The sequence below is a fragment of the Electrona antarctica genome, assembly GCF_951216825.1.
Source record: "Electrona antarctica genome assembly, chromosome: 2".
NCBI lineage: Eukaryota > Metazoa > Chordata > Actinopteri > Myctophiformes > Myctophidae > Electrona > Electrona antarctica.
This window is the reverse complement of record NC_136807.1, coordinates 18813838-18837766: the sequence shown is the minus strand read 5'-3', so window position 1 is coordinate 18837766 and position 23929 is coordinate 18813838. Positions and strand designations below refer to the sequence as shown.

The window sequence follows — 23929 nt, the reverse complement described above, 5'->3', positions numbered from 1 at the left end:
ACAAGAGAGATCGGTTTAACAAGACATTAGTTAATTATTCTGATTCTCCCGGTCTTCTGGGAAATGTTTATGTTGCCATTTCTCAATGTAGACATTTCCCGGTCTGTTGGGAAATTTCCCATATCACCCTTCTTACTTCTTCTTTACCGTAACATATTCTCTACGTTCATACCTTTACCTGTGTTTTCCTTATTCCAGCTGTCGGCATCTCTTCCAGTTTACAGTCTTGGTTGCATTTAAATCTCCCATGTCTTTTCCTTCCCACGATCAAGTGAAACAAGAGTTGAACTTCCATGATAAGGACACCCAGTTCTACCGCTTCCTGGACTCAGAGTATGGCCTGAGCCACACGACCAATGACAAGGACTCTGAGGATGAGCTCCAGGAAGGCCTGTCGCTGCTGTCTCAGATTGGCCCCGATGCTCTTCTCACTATGATTCTACGCAAATGGTCAGCATTCTACACTGCTCCTGTGTGACTGACGACTGAGATCAGAGGTTCTTTAAGTGGGGTACGGGGACCCCCAAGGGTCCTCGAGGGGGGCCGCAAAAATCTCAACCTTACTCAGTACTAGAGAGGAACATCATGAAGAATTTTAATTAATATAAGAAGATTAGGGGAGCATTGTTAACACCCTTTAAGAGTTTCTTACACTATCCAGCCCTGTCAGATTTCTGTCCAAATATAATAATATATAGCGTATGAATAGGCCTTATAGGGTTTGCCCTTTTTCCAGTAAGGCTGCTAAACAGTTGAGGATTCCCTTATGGTTAACTGTCCTCCACATACAGCTGAATGCAGCGTTTGTGTGTTTGTGTGTGTTTTCCCATGTGCAGTCCAAGTCAGAGGAGTGCTGAGGACCTGGAGGTGATCTATGAAGAGCTGCACCATGTCAAGGCTGTTGCTGACCTCTCTTCCTCAGTCAGTCACCCTTTTTACTTTTGAAGAGTAAAATTAACCACTTGTCTTATGCCCTATATACTTCAGCGTAAAATGAACAGCAGAAATAAAATAACCGATCTACAACCCAATGTGTCGCGATGCAGCGCATTGAGAGCTTGTTGGTCGGCTATTCTTGCTATTTTGTATTATATTTTTTTCTTTTGGGGGGGTATGTCCAAAAACATAACTTTTCAGGAAATCAAGAAAGTGTTCCAATGTTATTATTTTGTTACAAGCCCTTATTAAGACTTTTCATTGGTTAAAGGGATATTTCACTTTCAAAAAAACATTTGGTAATTTCATCATCTACTCAGGCTTATGTGAACAGAACACCCCAGACAGTTTTTATCATGCGCGTCAAACTATATTGCATGAAAATAAGGTGAGGACTTAAGTATAGACCCCTGCAGTCTGCCTAACCCATGACAGAAACAGGGATGTTCCAATGGAAGTCCAATTGTGTTTTGTGTGTCTGTAGGTGCGTAAGGAGCTGGCAGCGGTGCTGGTGTTTGAGTCACATGCCAAAGCAGGAACAACATGTGAGTGTCACAGCTTTGTTGGCATTTTCACTTGGGTCAGAAAAGAAAATACTGCACATACACAGATTGCACAAATGCACACACACACACACACACACGCACACACACACACACACACACACACACACACACACACACACACACACACACACACACACACACACACACACACACACACACACACACACACACACACACACACACACACACACAATTAATGGAGTCCTACTAACATGTTAGATACCCATGTACCTGTGTAGATACTTCCTTAATGTTAACGAAGTCCACACCCACAACACCAGAGGGAGTGCAACGAATCATGTTCAACCCAGATTCGGCACAAACAAGGGACTAAATTATTTTTGCTCCTATGCCACCAAAATGTGGAACGCCCTACCAACAGTCATTAAGACATGCGAATCCCTTGACTCCTTCAAAACCGCTCTCAAAGGGCACCTACGGATGGCTGCAATTCGAAACTGGCCCCCGTAAAATCGGAATCCCCCCCCACCGCCCCCCCCCCCCCCTTTTCCCCTCACTGTATATGTTTCTTTTCCCTTTTTACCTCCATTATGATGAATTCCTGTACTGTTCTTTGTCTATATAGAAGTGTCTATTTGTACGTCTCTAAATGTTTTGATGAATTGAACATGGTGGACCCTGTTGTAAACAAGTGTAATGCTTAATTGGGTCATCCACTCACAGTTAACAGCCTTTGTATTGAGTTTGTGCTTGAAATGTACTGTAATTCTGCAAACTGTTAATAAAATTTTCAATCAATCAATCAAAAACATGCATGCCACTTGTACGTCAGACAAGACATTTGGTTTTCCAGTTTACAAATGGAATAGAACAGACATCAAAGACACAAGACAGACTATACATGGTCAGTCTCTAGATAGAAGTAATAACAAAGATGATAGAAAGGTTTGTGCTCTCGTTGAATCGTCCAAAAGGGAGTTTTCCAGCCAGGTGCAGAAGCCAAACAAATCAATTAAAAAATAATATATATATTTATTTTAATCTGCCAAATCTCTGTGGTTCAAGGTTCTTTATTATTTGTCTCCCGAGGAAGAAATGTGTCTTAGACAAAGGGCCCGCATGCAAGCGTAGCCCTTATGCCCATGTCGCCACAGTGCAGCGCCAAAATACATCTTTCTTCTGCAACGAGGCAAGCAAAGAAACATGTGGACATTCCTTCTGTTACAGTATGTTAGTGTGTGAGCATTCCTTTTGCGTTCTTGACAGTCTAGAAGTAATGCATCTTTTACAATCATCAAATTCTTCCTAGTTTGTCATGTGCATGCAAGAAGTAGATTAAAATGACAAAATCATCACGATCACCTGGAAATGTCACCTTTCCATGCAACACATTCTCACACATGTCATAATTTTACCTCGCCTTCTGACGTTTGGCAAAATACTTAAATTACCTCAATTCTTGACGTATTTAAATAATACGTCATGGCGTGACTTAAGTGTAAAAAGGTCACGCTCTGACGTTTTTAATTTTTCTGTCTAAAATAATCTGAAGCTATATTATTATTCATGTCATGTTAGAGCAGGTCTGAAATAAATGTCAGAGCTGATATCGACATATAAATATGAAATAAATGCTTAAACATGTCACTTTGTCTAATGTTATAACCATTGGGTTAACCAATGCTAACAACTTCCCTGCTAAAGTATGCAAATTCCGCTAAAATCCGCCTTTTTGTACACAATCGTTTTGGAAGATAATACTAGTCTTTTACTAACTGGCTAACAGAAATAGCAGATAAAGAAGTATTAACACTGATAGTTTGTAAAAAGTGTGTTTATTTTGGTCCGCCTAAAGCTAATTCATGCTAATGTTCCAGCTGGGGGCACTGGTGGAAAATGCGGAAATGGCTTCCTATTTCCAATAGCAGAAGAAGAAGACTCGAACGAATTTAGTGTAAACATTGTAACATTATGTCACCATAACGTGGTTATTATTAGTTGCTTTGGAATGTACCTGCCATGAAAATTAAGGTCATAATAACGCAGATCGCATCGATATGTAATATAGTGCGATAATGCACTTGTTTAGCTACAGGATTGATATCAATATATTAGCTAAATGTAGCTAACGGCTATCGTTGCGGTGTTGCCAGTTTCTGCGAGAGAAATAAGCAAATGAAAACAAGACCAAAATAAGCGAAAATAGCCGATCTACAAGCAATTAACAACACAAATCTTGTCCAAATCTGATATGGGGTCCCAGTCCCTGGCACAAAATACATTTTTTGATGTAGGGTTCTTGGACAATACATAATTCTGGGGGTCCTTGACATGGAAATGTGTGAAAATCACTGGAAACTTTAGAAACAAGCCCCCCAAAAACGCAACCTGCAAGGCTGCAACTACCAATAAGCTCAAAGTCGCTTATAATAAGAGGACTTGGCAACCCTCGCAACAGGAAGTTAAGTCATTTGACACTACTCGGTGAATATAAATAATAATAAAAACATGTAGGACCAACTTCCTGTAGCGAGGGTTGCCAAGTCCTCTTATTATAAGCGACTTTGAGCTTATTGGTAGTTGCAGCCTTGCAGGTTGCGTTTCTGGGAGGCTTGTTTTCATATACCGGGCGGGTTGCTTATTTCTCTCGCAGAAACTGGCAACGCCGCAACGATAGCCGTTAGCTACATTATTTAGGCGGACCAACATAAACACTTTTTACAAACTATCAGTGTTAATACTTCTTTATCTGCTATTTCTGTTAGCCAGTTAGTAAAAGATTAGTATTATCTTCCAAAACGATTGTGTACAAAAAGGCGGATTTTAGCGGAATTTGCATACTTTAGCAGGGAAGTTGTTAGCATTGGTTAACCCAATGGTTATAACATTAGACATAGTGACATGTTTAAGCATTTATTTCATATTTATATGTCGATATCAGCTCTGACATTTATTTCAGACCTGCTCTAACATGACATGAATAATAATATAGCTTCAGATTATTTTAGACAGAAAAATAAAAAACGTCAGAGCGTGACCTTTTTACACTTAAGTCACGCCATGACGTATTATTTAAATACGTCAAGAATTGAGGTAATTGAAGTATTTTGCCAAACGTCAGAAGGTGAGGTAATCATGATGAGACAATGTTGCAACATGAGAACATGTGATGACTTAGTCATTGTTATGCTGGTTGTTCTGGGGAGGGTATTCATATTTAGCCTGGTGAAACCACTCCCCCTGCTGGACAACATTTGCATTCTGCCAGCAGGGAGAGTCTGGGAAGTCTCAGGCAGAGATGATGTACTCCGGTCCAATTCTGGCCGGAGCGATATGCGGCTGTAAGAGGCCGCTAGATGCGGGATCAACGCGAGACTTATGACATATTGAAGCGCTGCCACAGCGCAAATGTAAACACAACCTAACAAGACTACAACTCGAAATTATTATAGAGATATCAAATGTTTGTCCCGCTGTTTCCGGGTTCATCGTTTCTGCTTGAGAGATCCCAGATGCAGGCAGGAGGAGGGAACTGGTGAACTCAATACTAGAGGGAACTGGTGAACTCAATACTGCCGCAATCTGGCGGAGTTGTTGGCGGAGTTGTCATATTGTTATTAGTTATTAAACTAATAACCATATGAATACCCTCCCTTATCCCATTTTGGGCGTGAACCCCTTTTGGTGTTTTAAACATTATGTTATAATTTAGCTATTGAAAAATAGCAGATCTACAAGCTCATAGCGCGCCACCGAGTGGCGCGCTACGAGCTCACGAGAGTGAAAATATTTATTTCAGAAATCTGGAGGATTTAGAAGATTTTTTTTAAATTTCGACGTCAGGCCTAAATGGGTTAAGTTACGTGTCATTTCATTTCAGTGTTTAGTCAAGGGGACAAAGGAACATCCTGGTACATTATCTGGAAGGGCTCTGTCGACGTGATCATACATGGCAAGGTAATAATATAGTAGACAAGGTAATATAGTAAACAAGGTAATATAGTAAACAAGTTTACCAAAACATACCTTGCTCCCAATTCTTCCAAAATATAAAACATGAATTGATCAGTCTTTTACTTGGCCATAGTCACACAGCTACATCATTGTGCTCTTACATCAATGTGTAGGGGCGAGTTACAACTTACCATGAGGGGGATGAATTTGGACAACTAGCGCTGCTTAATGACGCCCCCCGTGCTGCCACTATCATCCTGAGAGAAGACAACTGCCACTTCCTCCGAGTTGACAAACAGGACTTTATACGCATCCTAAAGGTAAACCAAGATATCGATTATAACAGTGGTTTTCAACCTTTTTCATATCAAGGCTCATTATTTATTCGGCATTTGAGCCACGGACCACCATTTGATGACATTTAGCCTCTCGGACACAAAACTTTGAATATTTTGTTGTCGTTGATCAAAATAACAATTCTTGTACATTCTCTAATTGTGTAGACTTCTTGTAAATTAAGTAATGCAAATGTTTAACAATAATGTAACTCTTGAGCGTGTAAGATGGAAAACAAATGGGTCCATTTGGTTTAATTTTATACTCTCAAGAGTTAAAGATCTATGAGGGTCAATTTGGTTACCAACTCTCCATCATTTAGCTGAGGACCACCTGGAACCCCCTCAAGGACCACTGGTGGTCCCCAGAACACTGGTTGACAGGATGTGCAGAGCCAAATGTTTTCCCAAGCCAGCTACGGTCACAGAATTAGCAAAAGCCCAGCTGCTACTGCGTGCTGTTGTAAACCATTGCCTCTACAACTGCTCTTTGTCTATTTGTGTCTATCTATCTAGAAATTCTACCCCCCAATTATGGCCAATGACAATTTGTGTGTCCGCATCTCTGCCTGTGTTTATTGTTCTTTAGGATGTGGAGGCTAATACAGTTCGCCTGGAGGAACATGGGAAAGCTGTGTTGGTCTTGGAGAAGACCGCCGAGTCGGCAGACCAGGGAGGCACCGGAAACAGGAGCAAGTGAGCAACCTGGACACACCCACCTCTCAGACAATATAGCAGTTCATTAACGAGCTAGGATGGCAGTCATTAAGATCCAAGACAACACACACAGTATTTTGGCATTTGGCAGAAACAATGGCGTTAAAACAAACATTGTCTTGATTGCAGAACAATGTGGGAAACTAACGCAAATATTTCAGATGTGGGTTTTTTATGCCGAACTGCCTAATCGTCAATGACTCGTTCAAAACAATAAATGGACTTCAACCCTGCCTTGTTGAACGAGCACCGTTTTATCTGCCATCAAGTGTGTCAGCAAACAAAAAGTTGAATTAATAAGATACTGACTTCCCCTTTAGACTGTTGGCCTGTGATTTCCTTTGTTCCTCCAATATTATATTCTTTTTACTACAGTCACTCATCAGCCCTTTCTCTCCCTTCACAGCTGACCTGTTTGATTTGTGAGATAAAATAGTTTGGAGTGTTTGTCTCCACCCTGAAACCCATGCAGGCATTTCCTCGTTTCACAAACAACCAAACAGGCATCATTATGTTTTTCTTCTGTCTGTTCTTCTTCCTTTTCTATTAATCTTCCGTCTCAAACGTGCAGGTGCACAGTCATGTCAGGAACACCGGAGAAGATTCTAGAACACCTGCTGGAAACGCTGAAGCTGGACACCAATGGGAACGATGTAATAGGTAGGAACCTGCTGTACAGACATGTATGTGCTCACTTGTGGCTTCATGCCTAAACTCAATCCAAAATGTGTCGTGGAAAAGAGGGATTACATAACGATTTACCCTCTGGTTTCATGGGAAATGTTTGTCTGGGTGCTTCACTTGGAACCAGTCAAAAAAGAAAAACAGTGAAGGCTGTGTGCGTGTAAAGTTCTTCGGGGTCAGCACATTTCCTCGTGCTTCCTCCTGTATTGGCTGATTTATGCTTGCTGGCTCGCCTTTGACATGCACCAAAAATTGCCGATCGACAAGCTCACAACGCATTGCTATGCGACGCGTTGTGAGCTTGTAGATCTGCTATTTCCAATGCGCGGTACGATTAGCAGTATAAATATAAATGAGGCATATTCTTTTCATGCAGTCAGATGACTCGGATAGTCTGGTGCTTTTGGGGACACTGTGAGGGTGTTGTTAGTAGTAATTAGCAGCTTACTCAGCGACGTTGTTATAGTTGTTGTTTTTCTGCCCACAGATTCCTTCGTGAGTGACTTCCTACTCACTCACAGAGTGTTCATGCCCTCCAGCCAGTTATGTTCTGCTCTACAACACCAATATCCACTGATGGTCATGTGACCAACATATGAATGAAAACGTGGGCTGATGATCATACAAATAATGATATAGCACATGATGAGGATATTGACCTATATTTTCAATAGGCTTTCTTTTGTAGAGAAGCATAGTGTCAAATTGGAGACTGCAGGGTACAATTACATGAACTAAGGAAAAGTAAAGATAATTTTAAACCTGAATTAAATGTGAATCTCAGAACACAAAACAGCACACTATAGCCCAAAGTAAACTTAGGCTTAAAGATTCATACAAGTTTGGATTTATAATTATCTCTCTCAGAGTCAGACATCTTCGCTAGACACATACATTTGAAATCATGCATGCATATACAAATGGCTGTCCTTAACTCTGGGTGCACTTATCATGCGGAGCTATCAGAAGGCTCCGAGCTGGAGAAGGCTGCCTACACTCTCAACGCCAAGCAGAAGGTGGTGAAACTGATTGGCCAGTGGGTGGCGCTGTACGGCCTGATGCTGAAAGAAGACCATATTGTTCGTGACTTCCTAGAGGTGAGCGGGCTGACATTCAAAGAAAACCATATGACTAAAGTATTCAGTTGCGTGTTTGAGCTGCACATATTTTGTGCTGGTAATATATTAGTTGTGCCTCGGGCGTTAACTTTCACTCTCTCGCTATGGCAGAGACTGAAGAAGGAGGTGGCAGCTGATTCTCGTTTATCAAACATGCTGAAAGAACAATTTAGAGACAGGAGGAGAAATACCTGTAGAGTGTCAGTGTAAGTTGTCTATGTCTGCAATATTATGCATACCATAAATTCTCTTGGATACACTTTGAAGCAACCATAATATTAGACACAGACCTAAATATGACTGATTTTGCTTTTCATAATGCATGTGCAGGACGGAGAATGGATCCCAAACACTGGCCAAGGTAATCTCATCCAGGGAATGTTTAAAGACAATAGTAGAAACCGGAATGTCAACTCCAGTAGACGTCGTGTAGCTTACTGTCATTTGTCATTTTAATGTCACAGTGTGTCAGATTCACTCACTAAGTCTAAGATGTTTGATTTTATCAGCCAAACCAACAATTTGATTGGTTCTCAAACTGTGAGGAGCCAGTGGGGATGATACAGCCAATCAGAGCACAGGATAAAGGTCAGTATGGCTCAGGCAATGAAACGGGTGAATTAACAGGCAAATTGCATACACGCATGAAACAGCATAATTTGCCCTTGCTCAAAACTGTTGTTAAACACTAAGATGTTAGAGATTTTCAGAACTGTGAGTATTAAAACACGCACATTTAGTGATAAAAAAAAAACGCAAAAATAATCGTGACTTATTGTTGTTTGTTCCATCCTCACTGTAGTATTGTATGAGATCTTCAGACCAGACAACAAATCTCTCTCACTGATGCTGGCTGTCAACTCAACTGTACAGGAATTGATGGCAGCCATGGTCAAACCAGGAGGTGACCACATCCTGTTCAAAATGAACTCCATGGGAGGTGTGGATCGTATATTGCACATGTTTTCAAAGTGGAGGTCACCAGGGGGAACAAATTGGAAACGAGAGGAAATTTTAAATTCAATTCATACTGTAAGACTATTGTGTCACTTTAACCAAGTCCAACATTTCAAGAAAAGTAGCAAAAATAGCTCATCTACAAGCTCACAATGCATTGTGATGCGAGGCTTTGTGAGCTTGAATTTTCAGAGGGGGGGGATGTCCAAAATAGGGATGCCAGGCTTAATGTGGTTAAGTTATATTGAAATCCATCTATACATTCAGTCTGGACTCCGCTGAAGATGGATGCCAGTGCTGCTCTAGGACTGAACGAGAGACTGTTCCTCTGCACAGCCAGTCAGGTGGAACAACTGGTGAGAACTGCTTCTATCTAATACAAACCATGTGCTTTGCTCTTTTTTTACTGCAAGCCAGGGATGGAGGCACAGCACATCAGCAAGTTAATGATTATTACACCCAATTTATTTGTGCCTTAACCGCACTTTACACTTAAACTTCATGAGTCAAAAACCGCCACCATACTGCAGTTTCCATGAATCTGAAATGATGTATGAGTGATTCTCTCCAGGGTGCAGTCAGTGCAGAATGATGTAATCCCCCCCCCCTTCTGCCTCCCTGTGTTTCTTCTCTCTCCCTCAATCTTTCCCTCTCTCTCTCTCCCCCCTCTCTCGTCTCCTCTCTCATCTTGTTCCTCCCCCCTCTGCCCCCATGTATCCCCCATGTATCTCTCTTCCTTTCCCCCAATCCCCCCCACCCACCCCCCCCGTTCTCTCTCTCACACACACCCATATCTAACAGAGGCCTCTTAAGGAACAGCAAGGACCAAAGCAGGGAACCATGGATACCCTGGAACAGATGTGTTCTAAAGACATCGCCAGCCAACTCACCAATTATGACTGGGAGCTGTTCGCTGCCATGCATGAGGTACTGCAGTGCCACAACACAGTGAGCGCAGCCCTGATGACAGCTCAGACATTTAGGTTACATGGGGCACGTGCAATCACGTTGGAATTGGATACAGCCATGTATGTTGTTCATGTGTTTATTTTATATTTGGGTATTTATGGTTAACCACTTGAACCCTAGCGTCCCTTATCCGGGCATGTCATTTGATTAAAATAGCCAATCTACAAACTCACAATTTGTTGCATTGCAGGCAGCAACGTTTTGTGAGCTTATAGATCGCTATTTTCGGCAAAGACATTTATAGTAGTAGTAGTCGTCTGTATAGACTCAGAGGAAAGAAAGGGGGTTCCACTTCCAAGTATAATAGGCCCCCGGGGGACTCCGGTCAATGAAGTATATGGACTTAAGTGGTTTAATAGCTTGTTCTTTGTTTGCTTATCAAAGCCGATACTGGCAGTCAGAGACCAGCGCATATCAGCATAAGGAGAATGCTGAGATGTCTGGTCGGTCAGTCATGCACCTGAGTCACTGTCTCTGGTGCCTTTTATCTGATTGTGGTAGTGTTACGGCTGGTTTGATTTATACTTGGTTGCACACGGTCTGGTCCATCTCACACACAGAAAATAGCAGATCTACAAGCTCAAAATGCTTTGCAGTGAGCTGCAGTGTAAGCTTGTAGATCTGAAATGTCCTGTGCAAGACAGATCAGAGATCAGATCATCTGGCCAACAACTACTCTATTGCATGCACCACATTGTTCTGCAAATTGACCTGTATATGATCCACTTGGTTTCATTTGTACCTTCTCAGAGTTATAAATGAAAATGATTCAATTAACACTAAGGATTTTGCTGTGTAGTTACCCTTTTCACTCATATTCTAAAAAATATGTATATGGTATGTTAAATGTATACTTTGTTTACAGTATATTTATAATATAAACTAAGTTCTCAGTATACTGTATGTTTGCTGAATAAGCTTTGTGTCCTCTCCAGGTAGAGCTACTCTACTACATATTTGGCCGCCAAAATTTTCTGGGCGCCACCACGGCTAATCTGGAGCGGTTTGTGCACCGCTTCAATGAGGTCCAGTACTGGGTGGTGACTGAGCTGTGCCTGTGTGAAGACCTGATGAAGAGAGCAATGCTTCTCAAGAAGTTCATCAAGATTGCTGCAGTGTAAGGGTCATTCTGGTTAATAGTCAGCCCCTGTTATGTTTCTGTGCACTCAGTCATGCAAATTACCTGTAATATCAACACTAGCTTCAAGAAGCCTTATATAGCCTTGTTTCTTCTCTATTCCAGACTGAAGGAGCAGAGGAACCTGAACTCTTTCTTTGCGGTGATGTGTGGTCTGAGCCACAGTGCAGTGCAAAGGCTGCACAAGACCTGGGAGGTAAGAGCTGCTCCAGTTAGGGCCTACTGGTGGGCCATGAAGATATCACAAGTGGGCCCCCAAATAATTTGATTTGAATAAAATTGATTTTAATTGAATATATAGAATATATATAAATAATGTAAAAAATAAACCTTGAAAAATGAGTTTTCACTATGTTAGTTTAATTGATTAATGATCAATCCATTGATTGATCATTAAAATAAACATGCTCTGAAAATGCGTGCGGCTCACCCATCTGACCGTTCTTAAGTGGTCAGATGGGTGGACCGCAAACACATTCAAGATTTTCAAGTGGCCCCTGATTCAGAAAAGGTTAAGAAGCAAATAGCTGTGTGGAGTTTGCATGTTCTCTCCGTGTCCCCTGGCCTAGGGTAGGTACGCTCACAAAACAATATGCAGTAATCCTGGTCTCTAAACTGCCTCCCCCTGGCCAGCCGGGGCGCCTGATGGAGGGGAAAGGAACTGGTTGGAATAACGTGTTCCTTCCACGTGCTACGTCCAACCAGGGAAACTCCCCCCTGTCAGGTGTAAAGGAGCAACTTGGACACTCATGCATGAAGGAAGCATGAGTTCAAGTCCGTTGCTCTCCCCAGGTTGGCGGAGGGTGTGTAGAGCCCAGGATCACATTAGATCATTTATTGACACAATAGGGGTGAAAAATGGGCTACAAAATCGTGGGATAAAAAGTAATTAAAAAAAAAAGAAGCATAGATAGCTACTCAACATGATGGTCAGAACTACTAATCGACTTCATCAGAATTTATTTGGTCTCACAGTATAACAGGATAACCTTTTAAATGATTTCTCTTTTTTGTTACAGAGAATTCCCAGTAAAACAAAACGAGTCTACTGCACTTACGAGAGGTTGCTGGTAAGAGGCATTTGCCCACTAAACTCAGTGCTCTCATCTATGACTTGGAAAATGCTTGAGAACTGTCAGTTACAGAGCCCATTGATATTTCTTCAAAAAGTGCAATATTTTCAAATCAATTAAAAAAAATAAAAATAAAGTTTTGAGAACATTTAACCTAACAATAGAAAGAAAAAGAACAAAGTGAACTTTATTTTATTTAACCAGATAAGCCCTGACATTAAAATGTTTGTGCCAGGTTGAAATTGATCGGCTAACAGGGTTGATACTGATGTCGTCAAAAACGTCAAAAAAGTAATGGCTGATATATCGACCAAACCGATATATCATTTGGACTCTAATCAGTACACTATATAAATTAATGTTTCATTTTCTGTACCCCAAAGCAGCAAAACACTTTTCATACACTGTTAAAAGAAAGTCTCCAGTCTAAGGTTCCTTTATTTATCTCCTGTTCCAATTAGGATCCCTCACGTAACCACAGAGCCTACAGGCTGGCTGTGGCTAAACTGAGTCCACCTTACATCCCCTTCATGCCTCTGCTGCTAAAAGGTAACAGTTACAGTAACAGTTACAGTTACAGTTGGAGGCCATCGATTTTGTCCTTTTCTTTTTGCTGAGGTTTGCGTGATCTGCGCAAAAGGACAGTTAACCCATTTTGGGCGGGAACCCCTTTTGGTGTTTTAAACATTGTTATAATTTAGCTATTGAAAAATAGCAGATCTACAAGCTCATAGCGCGCCACCGAGTGGCGCGCTACGAGCTTGTAGGTCTGCTATTTTTGAAAAATCGTGAAAATATTTATTTCAGAAAACTGGAGGATTTAGAAGGATTTTTTTAAATTTTGAGGTCAGGCCTAAATGGGTCAAATGATAAGGGACAATATCGGTGGCACCCAACTGTACCTAGTGTATACGGCTAGCTCCTAATGATATTAACACACAAGACCAATATCACCAACAGCAATAATCAATGACTACTACTCTGAGATATGCTTAATTTATACTCCATCGCATGCTAAAAACAGCAGACCCAACAAGTTCACAAAGCGTATGATGAAGTATAAATCAAGCTATACTCACTGCTAACTTATGTTCTTTTCTGTACATAGATATGACATTCATCCATGAGGGAAACAAGAGCTACACGGCACAAAAACTGATCAATTTTGAGAAGATGGTAGGATAAATAGAATAGTTGCACATGAAACTGTATTTTAATTGCTGAAGCTGTGGCGTTGCTCCGCTAGCAGAGTGGAGATTGATTTTTGAACGCTTCATTCTCTCATGTTGCAGCGCATGCTTGCCAAGACAGTGAAGATAGTACGAGGATGCAGAAGCCAGCCATACAGTGAGTTCATCAGCCCGGCTGGGCTAAAACTATCAAATTCAAAACTCACTGCTATGCTGAGATAAATACTGTATCAGATGCATATCACCAATGAGACTTGAATGAATATGAAAATGAATAACAGGGAAGAGACAAAGCAGGGATTCCCCCTGGGATGCGCGTTGACATTAATCGTGTAATGGGGGTGCTGTTGTTGGTGTTATTAAAAATATGATCAACACAGAACACATATATACATTTCTCTTGAACTTTGGCCTTTCACCAAACAAATACCTCAGTGGATCAGTTCACATTCTTTTCAAACCATGTGAGAAGCTGTTGTAAATATTGGACACCCCCTAGTCCTTACTTTGTACAGAGACTTTGAGATATCCTAGACTAACGGAGAGAAAGTTGAGAGACACAACGGATGATGTGATGTTTCCTCGGTTGGTTTAGAGCAGTGGTTTAGAGCAGTGGTTCCCAAACTTATTTTAAATATATTAACATATTATGCCAATATATGGCAAGTAATGCAGCATATACATCCTATGCTGCATATATTATGCCATATTCAGGTTCATATATGTGCATATATGTGGATAAAAATGAAATATATGTCTCTAGATAGTTTATGCAATTTATATTTCCATGTCGGGAGGTGCATCAGCTAGGTCGGGAGGTAACAGGGGGTGCATTGCCGAAAAGGTTTGGGAACCGCTGGTTTAGAGTACAAAGCAGGAGCCACTGCGACCCTCCAACGGCCTCAACGCCATCGGAGAAAAGTGACACACTTGACTAGATCATCAAAGGCCAACACCATGGGGGAGCCAGCTGGGAACTTAATGTTAAACAAGCTCTCATGGTGACACCCTCCTAGGTGGCAACATCTGAATAGGCATATGTAATTTACACAAGAACACACATTACTAGTCCAAACAGTATTGAATATGACTTATGACGAATTATGGGTTCCAAATATTCCTCAAAGGTCACATCTATCACTGGTAATAAAATAAAAATAGGCCCGGGCGGCTAGTGTAGCGGTCCGGGCACCTAGGCTGCTAAGCCAGCCTGACGGCGTGTCGCGGGTTCGACTCCCAATCCCGACGACCTTTGCAGCGTGTCACCCCCCCATCTCTCACCCCACTGTACACTATCCAATAAAGGCAGAAAAAGCCCAAAAATATACCGTAAAAAAAAGGAAAAAAAAGACTTCACCAAATTGGAGAAATCTCACTTATTGTGACACTGCCTGTCACAATAAAACCCCTAGTGCCACATACATGACATGATAATGCCAGTGATGATGCCAGTGCCACATGCCAGTTCCACATCAGACTTAAAAGAAACAAATCCTACAAACATCAGACATAGATCACCAACATTCAATTCCCTAAAAACAACAAACATGATTAATTGCCAGCCCTCCCAGGCCCCAATCAGGGGAGGATTATCCAACGGGCGTGTTGGGCTCAGGGGCCTCTGAGCTAGGGGGGCCCCTGAGCTTCAGCCTCCACGTGACCGTGTTGCAGTCACACGGAGGCTCAAGCTTAGGGGCCCCCAAAAAGTGCAAAGTTAATAACAGTTATTACCTTTGAACCTTTTGACAGTGATGGGCTTATCATGTCAATAAAATAACCCCAAATGTCCTAAACCAGTGGTTTTCAACTGATTGTGAATTAGGGACCGCCACCCTGACTTAGAATCAACCTGGGGACCACTGTTGTGTTGGGTGGGGATATGGGCTAAGATTAGTGCTTTTGTATCACTTGCTATGCATCCCATGTGTATACAACATCCCACTGTGTCTCAACTCTCAACCAATGGTCCATTGACTAATAATTTCCTAATAATACTCATCCAGACATTCCGGTGAACGTCCCCCTCTTGAGATTTTATGTTACTAATGTAAAAAACAATCTACAAATCCTACATTACTAAATGCATGGTCAGGGACCACATGCAATACCTCCACGGACGACCTGTTGAAAACCCCTGTCCTCAACCATAGGACACACATACATGTTACTGCAAGTGTTCAAACCCTCAGTTTATCCATAAGGCTTCCAGAGGGAGGTCTCCAAAAACAAGGGGGGGGGGGGGGGCCTTTGCATGTTGGTGGCCCAGGGGCCCTTTATCTCTGGATCCTCTATGCAGCAAAGTTGTTGGTCAGACCAGAAAGTTCAGTCAGTCACTTTCAATGAACATCAATTAAAGATTCTCTGTTGGTTGAACCAATGTGGAACTCAGTTTGTCTTCTCTCCCTCTCTCTCATTAGCACCTTCTTCACCACAGAAAAGTTTGGCAGATCGAATGTTTTCAGAGGCACCTGCTATTCGCATATCTACATGTAAGATGTCATTTACAATAACAATAATTAAACAAACTCTCCATCTCCATATAATTCCAACAGGCCCCCGGCCCCATTGGCCAATAAACTCGTCATCATGCCTAGGCTAGACTACTATGAGAACGTTATCATTACACAATAGTGCAGTGCATTCCAAAGGGCTTTCATGTGTCTGTCAGGTCAATTAAGTCCATTTATGTTCCTCTTCTTGCATAGACTCGGACCACTCTTTGCCACTGCGGAGTCCAACCAACATCCGGCAGTACATTCAGAACCTCCAGGTGATTGATAATCAGCGCTCGCTAACGCAACTGTCAACAACAATGGAACCTAATTAGGCAGTGACCTACCTAAGTCACTGCCTTTAATCTCTGAATCAGAGAATGGACATTGGATCGACAAGCAATTTTGTATGTGTTTGTGTTGTCAGTCACTACTTGTCTGGTGAATTAACTATTTCAAGGCAGCTACCATAACCTGGACCTGGGTTGCAGAATGAACAAAGTTTGCAGTGTGGGTTGCAGCGACCTCTAGTGCCTTACCACAGTACTTGTACTGATATCCTAGGGCTGTTGAACTTGTACTGATATCCTAGGGCTGTTGAAAAGGTTTGCAGATGTCTGCAGACGCTTTTACCTGAAAAGCATTCACTATCATGACTCATGTGCACATAACTCAAGTGGCCCCATTAAGAGTTGAACACCTAATCTTAGCAGTGTTAGCAAGTATTGGGGAAACAAAAATCTGCCAATAAGAAGTGTTTCATTGGCTGAGTTTAGATGAGTGTGTACTTCTAGATGCCTGGTATCATTTACATAATTTGTATATATTTGTATATCATTCTTTCCTTCAAAACCAATTGTACAGAGCACATTATCACAACAATGTTTGGTAGGCAGGCAACTAACTAAACATGCTAAGTGTGTAAGTATGTTATTTGTGTATGTTTATTTTCAAAATAAATTATTTTGAGTTGTGTTTTCAGATAAACTCAAGACATCTGTAAAAACGGAACTATTTTATTTAAAATACAAACCATAGCAGGTACAACATATCCTCAAAAGACATTCTCCCCAATATGGGGAGAAATGTATTCACAACAAATACGTTTGTCATTTGAAGTAAAAAAAAAAATACTCTCCTTTCAGAAATATGTACAACTTCTTTTAAAAAGTTCAGAGAGCAATAATGGGCCCAAACATTAAAAAATAAAATACAAACCCAGTGCCTTCTCCTGATGTAACCATGAAAGAAATTGAATAATAATCCCCTTTCATTATAAATAGGTTGGCATCAGTCCATATGTAACTATTAGTATAAACATACAGACGCTGTTGAAAAATGACAATTTTGAATGAAGTGGCCATTTAGAACTTTGAACACCACAATGGGGATTGTAAAAAGTGTAATGAGGCAAAACATAGCCAACACATGTGGTTAATACTATGGTGGTGTTTGCACAGGTGAAACAACTGCACTGCACATAAATTATCACACTACCAACATTCTTTAAGCTCAACTTAAGATGTGTTGTGTAGGTCATTAGAAGCCATGTTTCACTCTCAATCAGTGGCATTAAAACAACTCAAAACAGAAAAGTGGTGCAGAAGCGAAGTGGTGAGTACATCTGCAGTGGGAAACATTCTCAAAAGAGAGGTTTTGCACTATTGCTGTGCTTTGTAATAATAGTTTAAAAGCCAGAAATCCTTACAGGAGGTCTTAATGGTTATCATCACAGACTTCCACACACACACACACACACACACTTCCCTTCGTGCGCGCGCACACACACACACACACACACACACACACACACACACACACACACACACACACACACACACACACACACACACACACACACGGTTTATCAACTCACTCACAAAATAAACAAATAAAAACCTTCAAAACTGTAATACTAACAAAAGTGAATACAAATATTGCACTTCCAAACAACCTTTAGTTCCCAGTGCCTAGTTGCTGTCCCTTTGTTTGAGGTACTAACTGGTATGCTATGCAACATGTGTGGACGGCTGCGTTCTGCTTGATTTACAAACCATTGTACAATGAAGTATAAAACAGGCTCTAGTCTTTCTCTATTCACCGACATAGATGAATAGCTACCATGGTCATCAGTTATCCTACTTTCTGTCATTGAAGTTGAACAGCCAATGCACTGATGGTACTTGTGCTAACATTATCAAGAATTTAAACGAATCGCTTGATGTCAGCGACAAAGTTGATGGCGACGGACAGGACTAAGCAATGAGAAAGATATGCCAAATTCATACACACAACAGACATTCACAAAGCACACCACTCACACATACATGGGTGCATGCAAGTGCACACAGACTTGCATACACATGCTTGCAGACACTCTCTCTCGCAGACATTGACTATTTACATTTTAAGGCACATGAAACCTATTTACATGGCATATAAATGCACCAAATACAAGGCATTTTGATCTTCAGTCCCTGGCTATGGCTGTAGCCTTGTGGTGGTGTTGGGATAACTCCTCCTGCTTATAGTCTGTATTCTGCTCTTCTAAACATAGGCAACTTTCACCTGAAAGCACAATCAAACTCACATTGTCTCACAGTGTCACATGCACTATAGGCAGAGAATGGCCTCAGGCTCACCACACGGGCATGATCCTACTTGTAGTGAGACTGAAGCCTCCCGCTTCTCCATGGAGGCTACAATAGATTGTCAAGTCTTTACTTAAAATCATGGCCATATTGTGGTTTCTCTTAACTTGTGTCAGTCTATGCTGCCACTGACAAGCCTAGACCTAGCCCAGGCATATTGTTAAGTTAATGCTAAATCTTTCGCAATAGGAAAACCACAAGCCAAGCTTTCCGACAGAAGCACCACAATGTTTCAATCCAATTGTGAGGTTCCATAGGTTTGTGGTGGTTCCAGTCGTATCCCAGTTGACTACAAGACAACAATGACGCGAGCATTGGTTATTCTGAGTGCGTACAATTGGGATTGAAGCAAACGAGACATCAGTAGGAGTCAAAGTCAACAACTCAAAGGAAGATCAGTCTTTGGTGTCTCTTTTTTTTTGTAACATCAGTAGATTTCTCCTCTGAGTGCAAAAACAGCTGAACCCAGCACCGTCCACCAACCTGAGGCAGAGAGAGATCTTTTTTGATGAACACTTTGGTAGCACTTTGGGTATAAATTATGTAAAATACACAAAATTATGTAAAATAAAATCTGAGCTATTAAACAACAACTTTGGTATTGAAAGCTGGGCAGGTAATATGCCCTCTCTGTGACTGTCAGTCAGGTCAATGTTCTCAAGCAAAACTTTGTGGCCTCTGTGACGTGTTAACAGAACCTCTCAGGAGGTTCATCTTATGCTACAAAAAGGTTTGCACATTCACACCGCCTTCCCGTCATCTGTGGCCGAATCCTGCTAGGAGAGAACGCGCCATCGTTAGCACCAAAATGCGTCCGTTCAAAAGTGTCCAAGAGGTCTTCTCTCTCACAGGGTATCTCAAACCGAGAAGTCTTTTAGACACCAGACCTCTTCCTTAATCCATGCTATGGGACCAATGTTGCCTGTTACTGCAATTCCTGTGCAGCAGGCAGGTTATGGTCAGTCCAATGTTCATCGCAAAGCAGTCTGACTTTAAAAAAAAAGGTCTACTTGGTAACAATCCCAACCGGCCGAACAAACAAAAAAACATATATTAAATAAAGCACATTCATTTGGTTTGGAGACCTCATATTTGTTTGTTTTTTTATCTTCCTCTAGTGCAGCATAGTGGAGTTCCAGTGGTCTTTCTCCTCCTAAGTCTTCAACTGCAACCTGATCCCTCTCTTTCATCATGTTTCTCCATTGCAATCATATGGGTAGTTTATGTGGTTCCGAAAGCTCTGGTGCTGATTTAGGCCTCAGAGGCTGCCTGTGGTTTGAGTTGGGCTTTCTCCATGGCAGTGCCATATGGCAGAGATCGCTTGAAGAAGCCAAGCTACAAGGACAAGAGTGAGAAAGGAGACGTGAACACTAACTCAATCACTCACACTGACTGAATCAATAATTAAACTCAATTCTCAATTAGGTTTGTATGGATCATGGTTTATGTAATGTACTATATAAACAGTGTGTAGTGTGTGTAACATGTCTTGTTAAAGGAGAATTCCATACTAAAAGGCTTTCTTACCTTTCTTTGTAGTTGTTACGTCCCCACCAAAGAGGTCCAAGTGTTATTTTGTGCAAAAGCTCCTTATTGGCTATTTCCCCTACCATAAGTCCTAAATGAATTGCATTGAATGGGAATTGAATGGGGCTATGGGGTGTTGTGCTAATTCGCTTATTTCCATCGCTCAAAATTATAATTTTTTTGTATATATCCTCTCTTCATAATGTAAATAATATCCCAAGCGGCACACTTTACTACTTATTTCGATGGAAATAAGCGAATTAGCACAACACCCCATAGCCCCATTCAATTCAATGCAATTCATTGAGGGCTTATGGTAGGGGAAATAGCCAATAAGGAGTTTTTGCACAAAAAAACACCTGGACCTCTTTGGTGGGGACGTAACAACTACAAAGAAAGGTAAGAAAGCATGGAATTCTCCTTAAGACATGTAAACGTATACATTTGCTTGCTGAAAATAACGGACTTTAAATTTTTGAAAATGTCCTTTCGGCAAGTGATGCCATCGCACAATGATGTATGAATAAAGCTTTGAGTGTGAGCAACACCGACCTTGTAGAGGACGTAGATAAGGAGAGCCAGGAGTAGCAATCCAGCTAGAATAGCCAGAATGATGATCCACAGAGGAACATTGTACTGGCTGTCTGGTTTGTTCCACACCACTGGAGTCACCACCTGACAAGCAACACAGCATTATTCCTCCGTTTTAAACTCAAACAATCACAAACATACAGTAATACAGTAAACACTGCAATGTAGTTGCGAACTGAGCGCAAGTACCTTTTTCTGTCCCATGGGAGAGTACTTGGGCAGGATGGCATATGGCATCTTCATCACTCTGTACCTGGCCAGACACTCTAGCACAAAACTCTTATACGGATTCTAAAGAGGGAGAAATATGTTACATTTTAGACCTGCCTGAAAAAACTTTATTAATATTAATTTTATATATTAGGGCCTATATGTTATATATATATATATATGGTATATAACAGCATTGTACTGTTTAATTACCAGGAACTAAGCTTACATGGGTGAATGAGTTGCATTACATACACAGTAGGTGGTGCTAAAGTCTCACAGAATCTGATGAAACTTGCACAGAAAAGCCACTGTGACATTCCAATCATGAGAGGCCATGACCACCAGCTAATGAATTTTCAATACAGTCACTCATAAGCCTTGTATTACAGTAGAGGAGCATGTAAGGTCTCGCTCCTTTGTAGAGGTACAATAGGTGCACACCCCCCCCCCCCCCCCCCCCACACACACACACTCACACTTTACTGCTGCGTTAAAAAATACCTGACTACACAAGCAGTTAATCCTGCATAGAGCCATTCCACGCTTACTGTAGTTAGCTGCTGCTTTCTCTGACATTGAGCAAAATATTTGAGACATTTGGATGCCTGAAGGACCTGAAGCCAATGCTGACAGCCAGTCAATACAATCATGTGTGCAAGACTGACTGGATATCCATCTTTGCCGGTTTCAGAATTTAGGTTTTAGGTCTTAATGTTTTCCTTCTTGCCACTTTAAAGCATGGTGGCTACTGACTTTCTGCCAAACCCTGACATGAGAAAATACACAGACACCAACGCAGAGATAGAGTGCACAGCACAGCCTTTCCTGTACTATGCCCTTGTCATCTGGTGGAAACATGTGTCTGTACAGTATAGTGCATGTTTAGTGTGTTTGTGAGGGTTCTACGCCAACAAACCTCAGTGAAGGTCTCTGCCCAGATGCGGGACCGAACTTTGAGGATGGCAGTGGTTCCCTTCTCCAGAAGACCAACATTGCACTGGAGTGTCCAGCACTCCACATTAGAGCACGACTGAAAAAAAAAATGAAAAAAAACAGGGGTTAGTGAAACAATGTTAATGCAATGACACATAGCAATGACACATAATGTAATTGAAAACTGAATGATTTTTCTACTTCATTTCCTTTCACAGCATCACAGCAACTTTATTTCCCGTTGCACAAAACATAACTCAGTCATTAAATGCTTGCACTAAAAACTTGACAGGAGTTAAAGTGGTGATATGGGAAAGGCAAATAACAGCGATGTTAATGTTGCAGGCCAAATAAATATAACAAAGAGTCCAATGTTATGATCTCTATTCCAGGCCTGCTTCAAATTAGAGAGAGATTGAGGGAATGTCACGAGACTGTAAAAATGCAGCATGCAGTCACCACTCTCCACATTATGGCCCGACCACTAAAACCAGCCCATTTTTCACAAGACTGTAGAATACACCATCTTAATTAGAACCCCATAATGCAGCTTGGCGCTTTTAAACACACATATATATATATATTTTGGTCTACAGGCTGCGTTGTCTTTAGAGCTGCTGTTATAGCCAGACCACCCCCAGACGGAGAGGTTTTGGTGGGTTTCCTGCGGGAGGGCATTAGTTTACTTATTACACAGAGGAGGGCAAACACGGAAAGAGTCGGTCTTAACAAGAGCACACAGGCATGCGCGGAGCATCTCCTGGTAGACCTCCCTAATGGCCCAGGCTACAGGGGCCTTCCTCCTGGTAGACCTCCCTAATGGCCCAGGCTACAGGGGCCTTCCTCCTGGTAGACCTCCCTAATGGCCCAGGCTACAGGGGCCTTCCTCCTGGTAGACCTCCCTAATGGCCCAGGCTACAGGGGCCTTCCTCCTGGTAGACCTCCCTAATGGCCCAGGCTACAGGGGCCATATCGGTCCACTCCACTTCCTCCTGGTAGACCTCCCTAATGGCCCAGCCTACAGGGGCCATATCGGTCCACTCCACTTCCTCCTGGTAGACCTCCCTAATGGCCCAGGCTACAGGGGCCTGACTGGCGGGTTCTGTGGACCCAGAATGAATATATGGTCCAGTGGCAAAGCTGCCACAGTCCAAAGCCCTCCATATAAACCCAACTGGGATTATGTGGCCATGAGCTTGAGGCTGTTCCCACATCAGTCATAAAATAAGGCATATAATGCGAGGGCTACTGTATGATTAATAATCATGTCAAAATATAATAACCATAATGAACTACCAATTAAATAAACAATAACTACAGGCTACAGCATATTCAGAGCAAACACATGACATGAGCATTAAATGTTTATGAATATATAACAATTATAATCCTGACAAGTCATTTAGTTAAAAAGAATGAACTGCTCTCATGCACTGGCTCAGAGACAACCGGGACTGACAACACCAAACACTAGCACACTTTATCCTGTTCGTCGAAAGAGAGAGATGTCTGGACATAAAAACAAAAGTGCATGGTCTGGCGAAACGGGAGAATAGGCTCCTTTATGCCAGCATGTCATCAGGCAGGCTTGATGAACGAGGACATTTGGTAGCGACAGGCCAATAGACAAAGAGGTCTTTGACAGAAACAGGTAGCCTGAAGACAGAGGGCGAGATGGAGTGGCTACCTGCAGCTGGGCGGATCAATGGGGCCAGTGTGTGGGGGCGCTGAGCCTAACAACACCCAAAGTGCAAAATTAGAGGGCAGTCTATGAAGCAACCTATGCATCAGACATAACGGCCACCTTCCCCTCTCCAGGGGTCCTCCAAGGTCCACTCTGCTCCATCCCCCAACCCCCAACCGCGGCCAGTGCAGGCCCTTTAATGTTAATCACTACATCAGGACCCACCGCGCGCCCTCTGAC

General features: G+C 41.9%; 2 protein-coding genes across 2 annotated transcripts in view; one reads left to right on the top strand and one right to left on the bottom strand.

Annotated features, from left to right (window-relative positions):
* Positions 1–17997, top strand: part of rapgef3 (Rap guanine nucleotide exchange factor (GEF) 3) — a 31437-nt gene extending 13440 nt beyond the window's left edge. Inside the window, exons 5-28 of the mRNA XM_079521084.1 lie at positions 273–450; positions 837–921; positions 1421–1481; positions 5344–5420; positions 5591–5737; positions 6342–6448; positions 7041–7129; positions 7641–7719; positions 8100–8250; positions 8383–8477; positions 8602–8632; positions 8781–8859; positions 9074–9211; positions 9496–9584; positions 10030–10155; positions 11133–11314; positions 11441–11531; positions 12355–12405; positions 12870–12957; positions 13517–13584; positions 13701–13755; positions 16016–16087; positions 16304–16658; positions 16696–17997. Of these exons, the coding sequence (XP_079377210.1) occupies positions 273–450; positions 837–921; positions 1421–1481; positions 5344–5420; positions 5591–5737; positions 6342–6448; positions 7041–7129; positions 7641–7719; positions 8100–8250; positions 8383–8477; positions 8602–8632; positions 8781–8859; positions 9074–9211; positions 9496–9584; positions 10030–10155; positions 11133–11314; positions 11441–11531; positions 12355–12405; positions 12870–12957; positions 13517–13584; positions 13701–13755; positions 16016–16087; positions 16304–16425 (2261 nt within the window). The 3' untranslated portion in view covers positions 16426–16658; positions 16696–17997. The remainder of the gene's footprint in view (positions 1–272; positions 451–836; positions 922–1420; positions 1482–5343; positions 5421–5590; positions 5738–6341; positions 6449–7040; positions 7130–7640; positions 7720–8099; positions 8251–8382; positions 8478–8601; positions 8633–8780; positions 8860–9073; positions 9212–9495; positions 9585–10029; positions 10156–11132; positions 11315–11440; positions 11532–12354; positions 12406–12869; positions 12958–13516; positions 13585–13700; positions 13756–16015; positions 16088–16303; positions 16659–16695) is intronic.
* Positions 17089–23929, bottom strand: part of itga5 (integrin, alpha 5 (fibronectin receptor, alpha polypeptide)) — a 41679-nt gene continuing 34838 nt past the window's right edge. Inside the window, exons 27-30 of the mRNA XM_079521071.1 lie at positions 21989–22102; positions 21049–21150; positions 20821–20943; positions 17089–20076 (exon numbers count right to left, since the gene is read on the bottom strand). Of these exons, the coding sequence (XP_079377197.1) occupies positions 19993–20076; positions 20821–20943; positions 21049–21150; positions 21989–22102 (423 nt within the window). The 3' untranslated portion in view covers positions 17089–19992. The remainder of the gene's footprint in view (positions 20077–20820; positions 20944–21048; positions 21151–21988; positions 22103–23929) is intronic.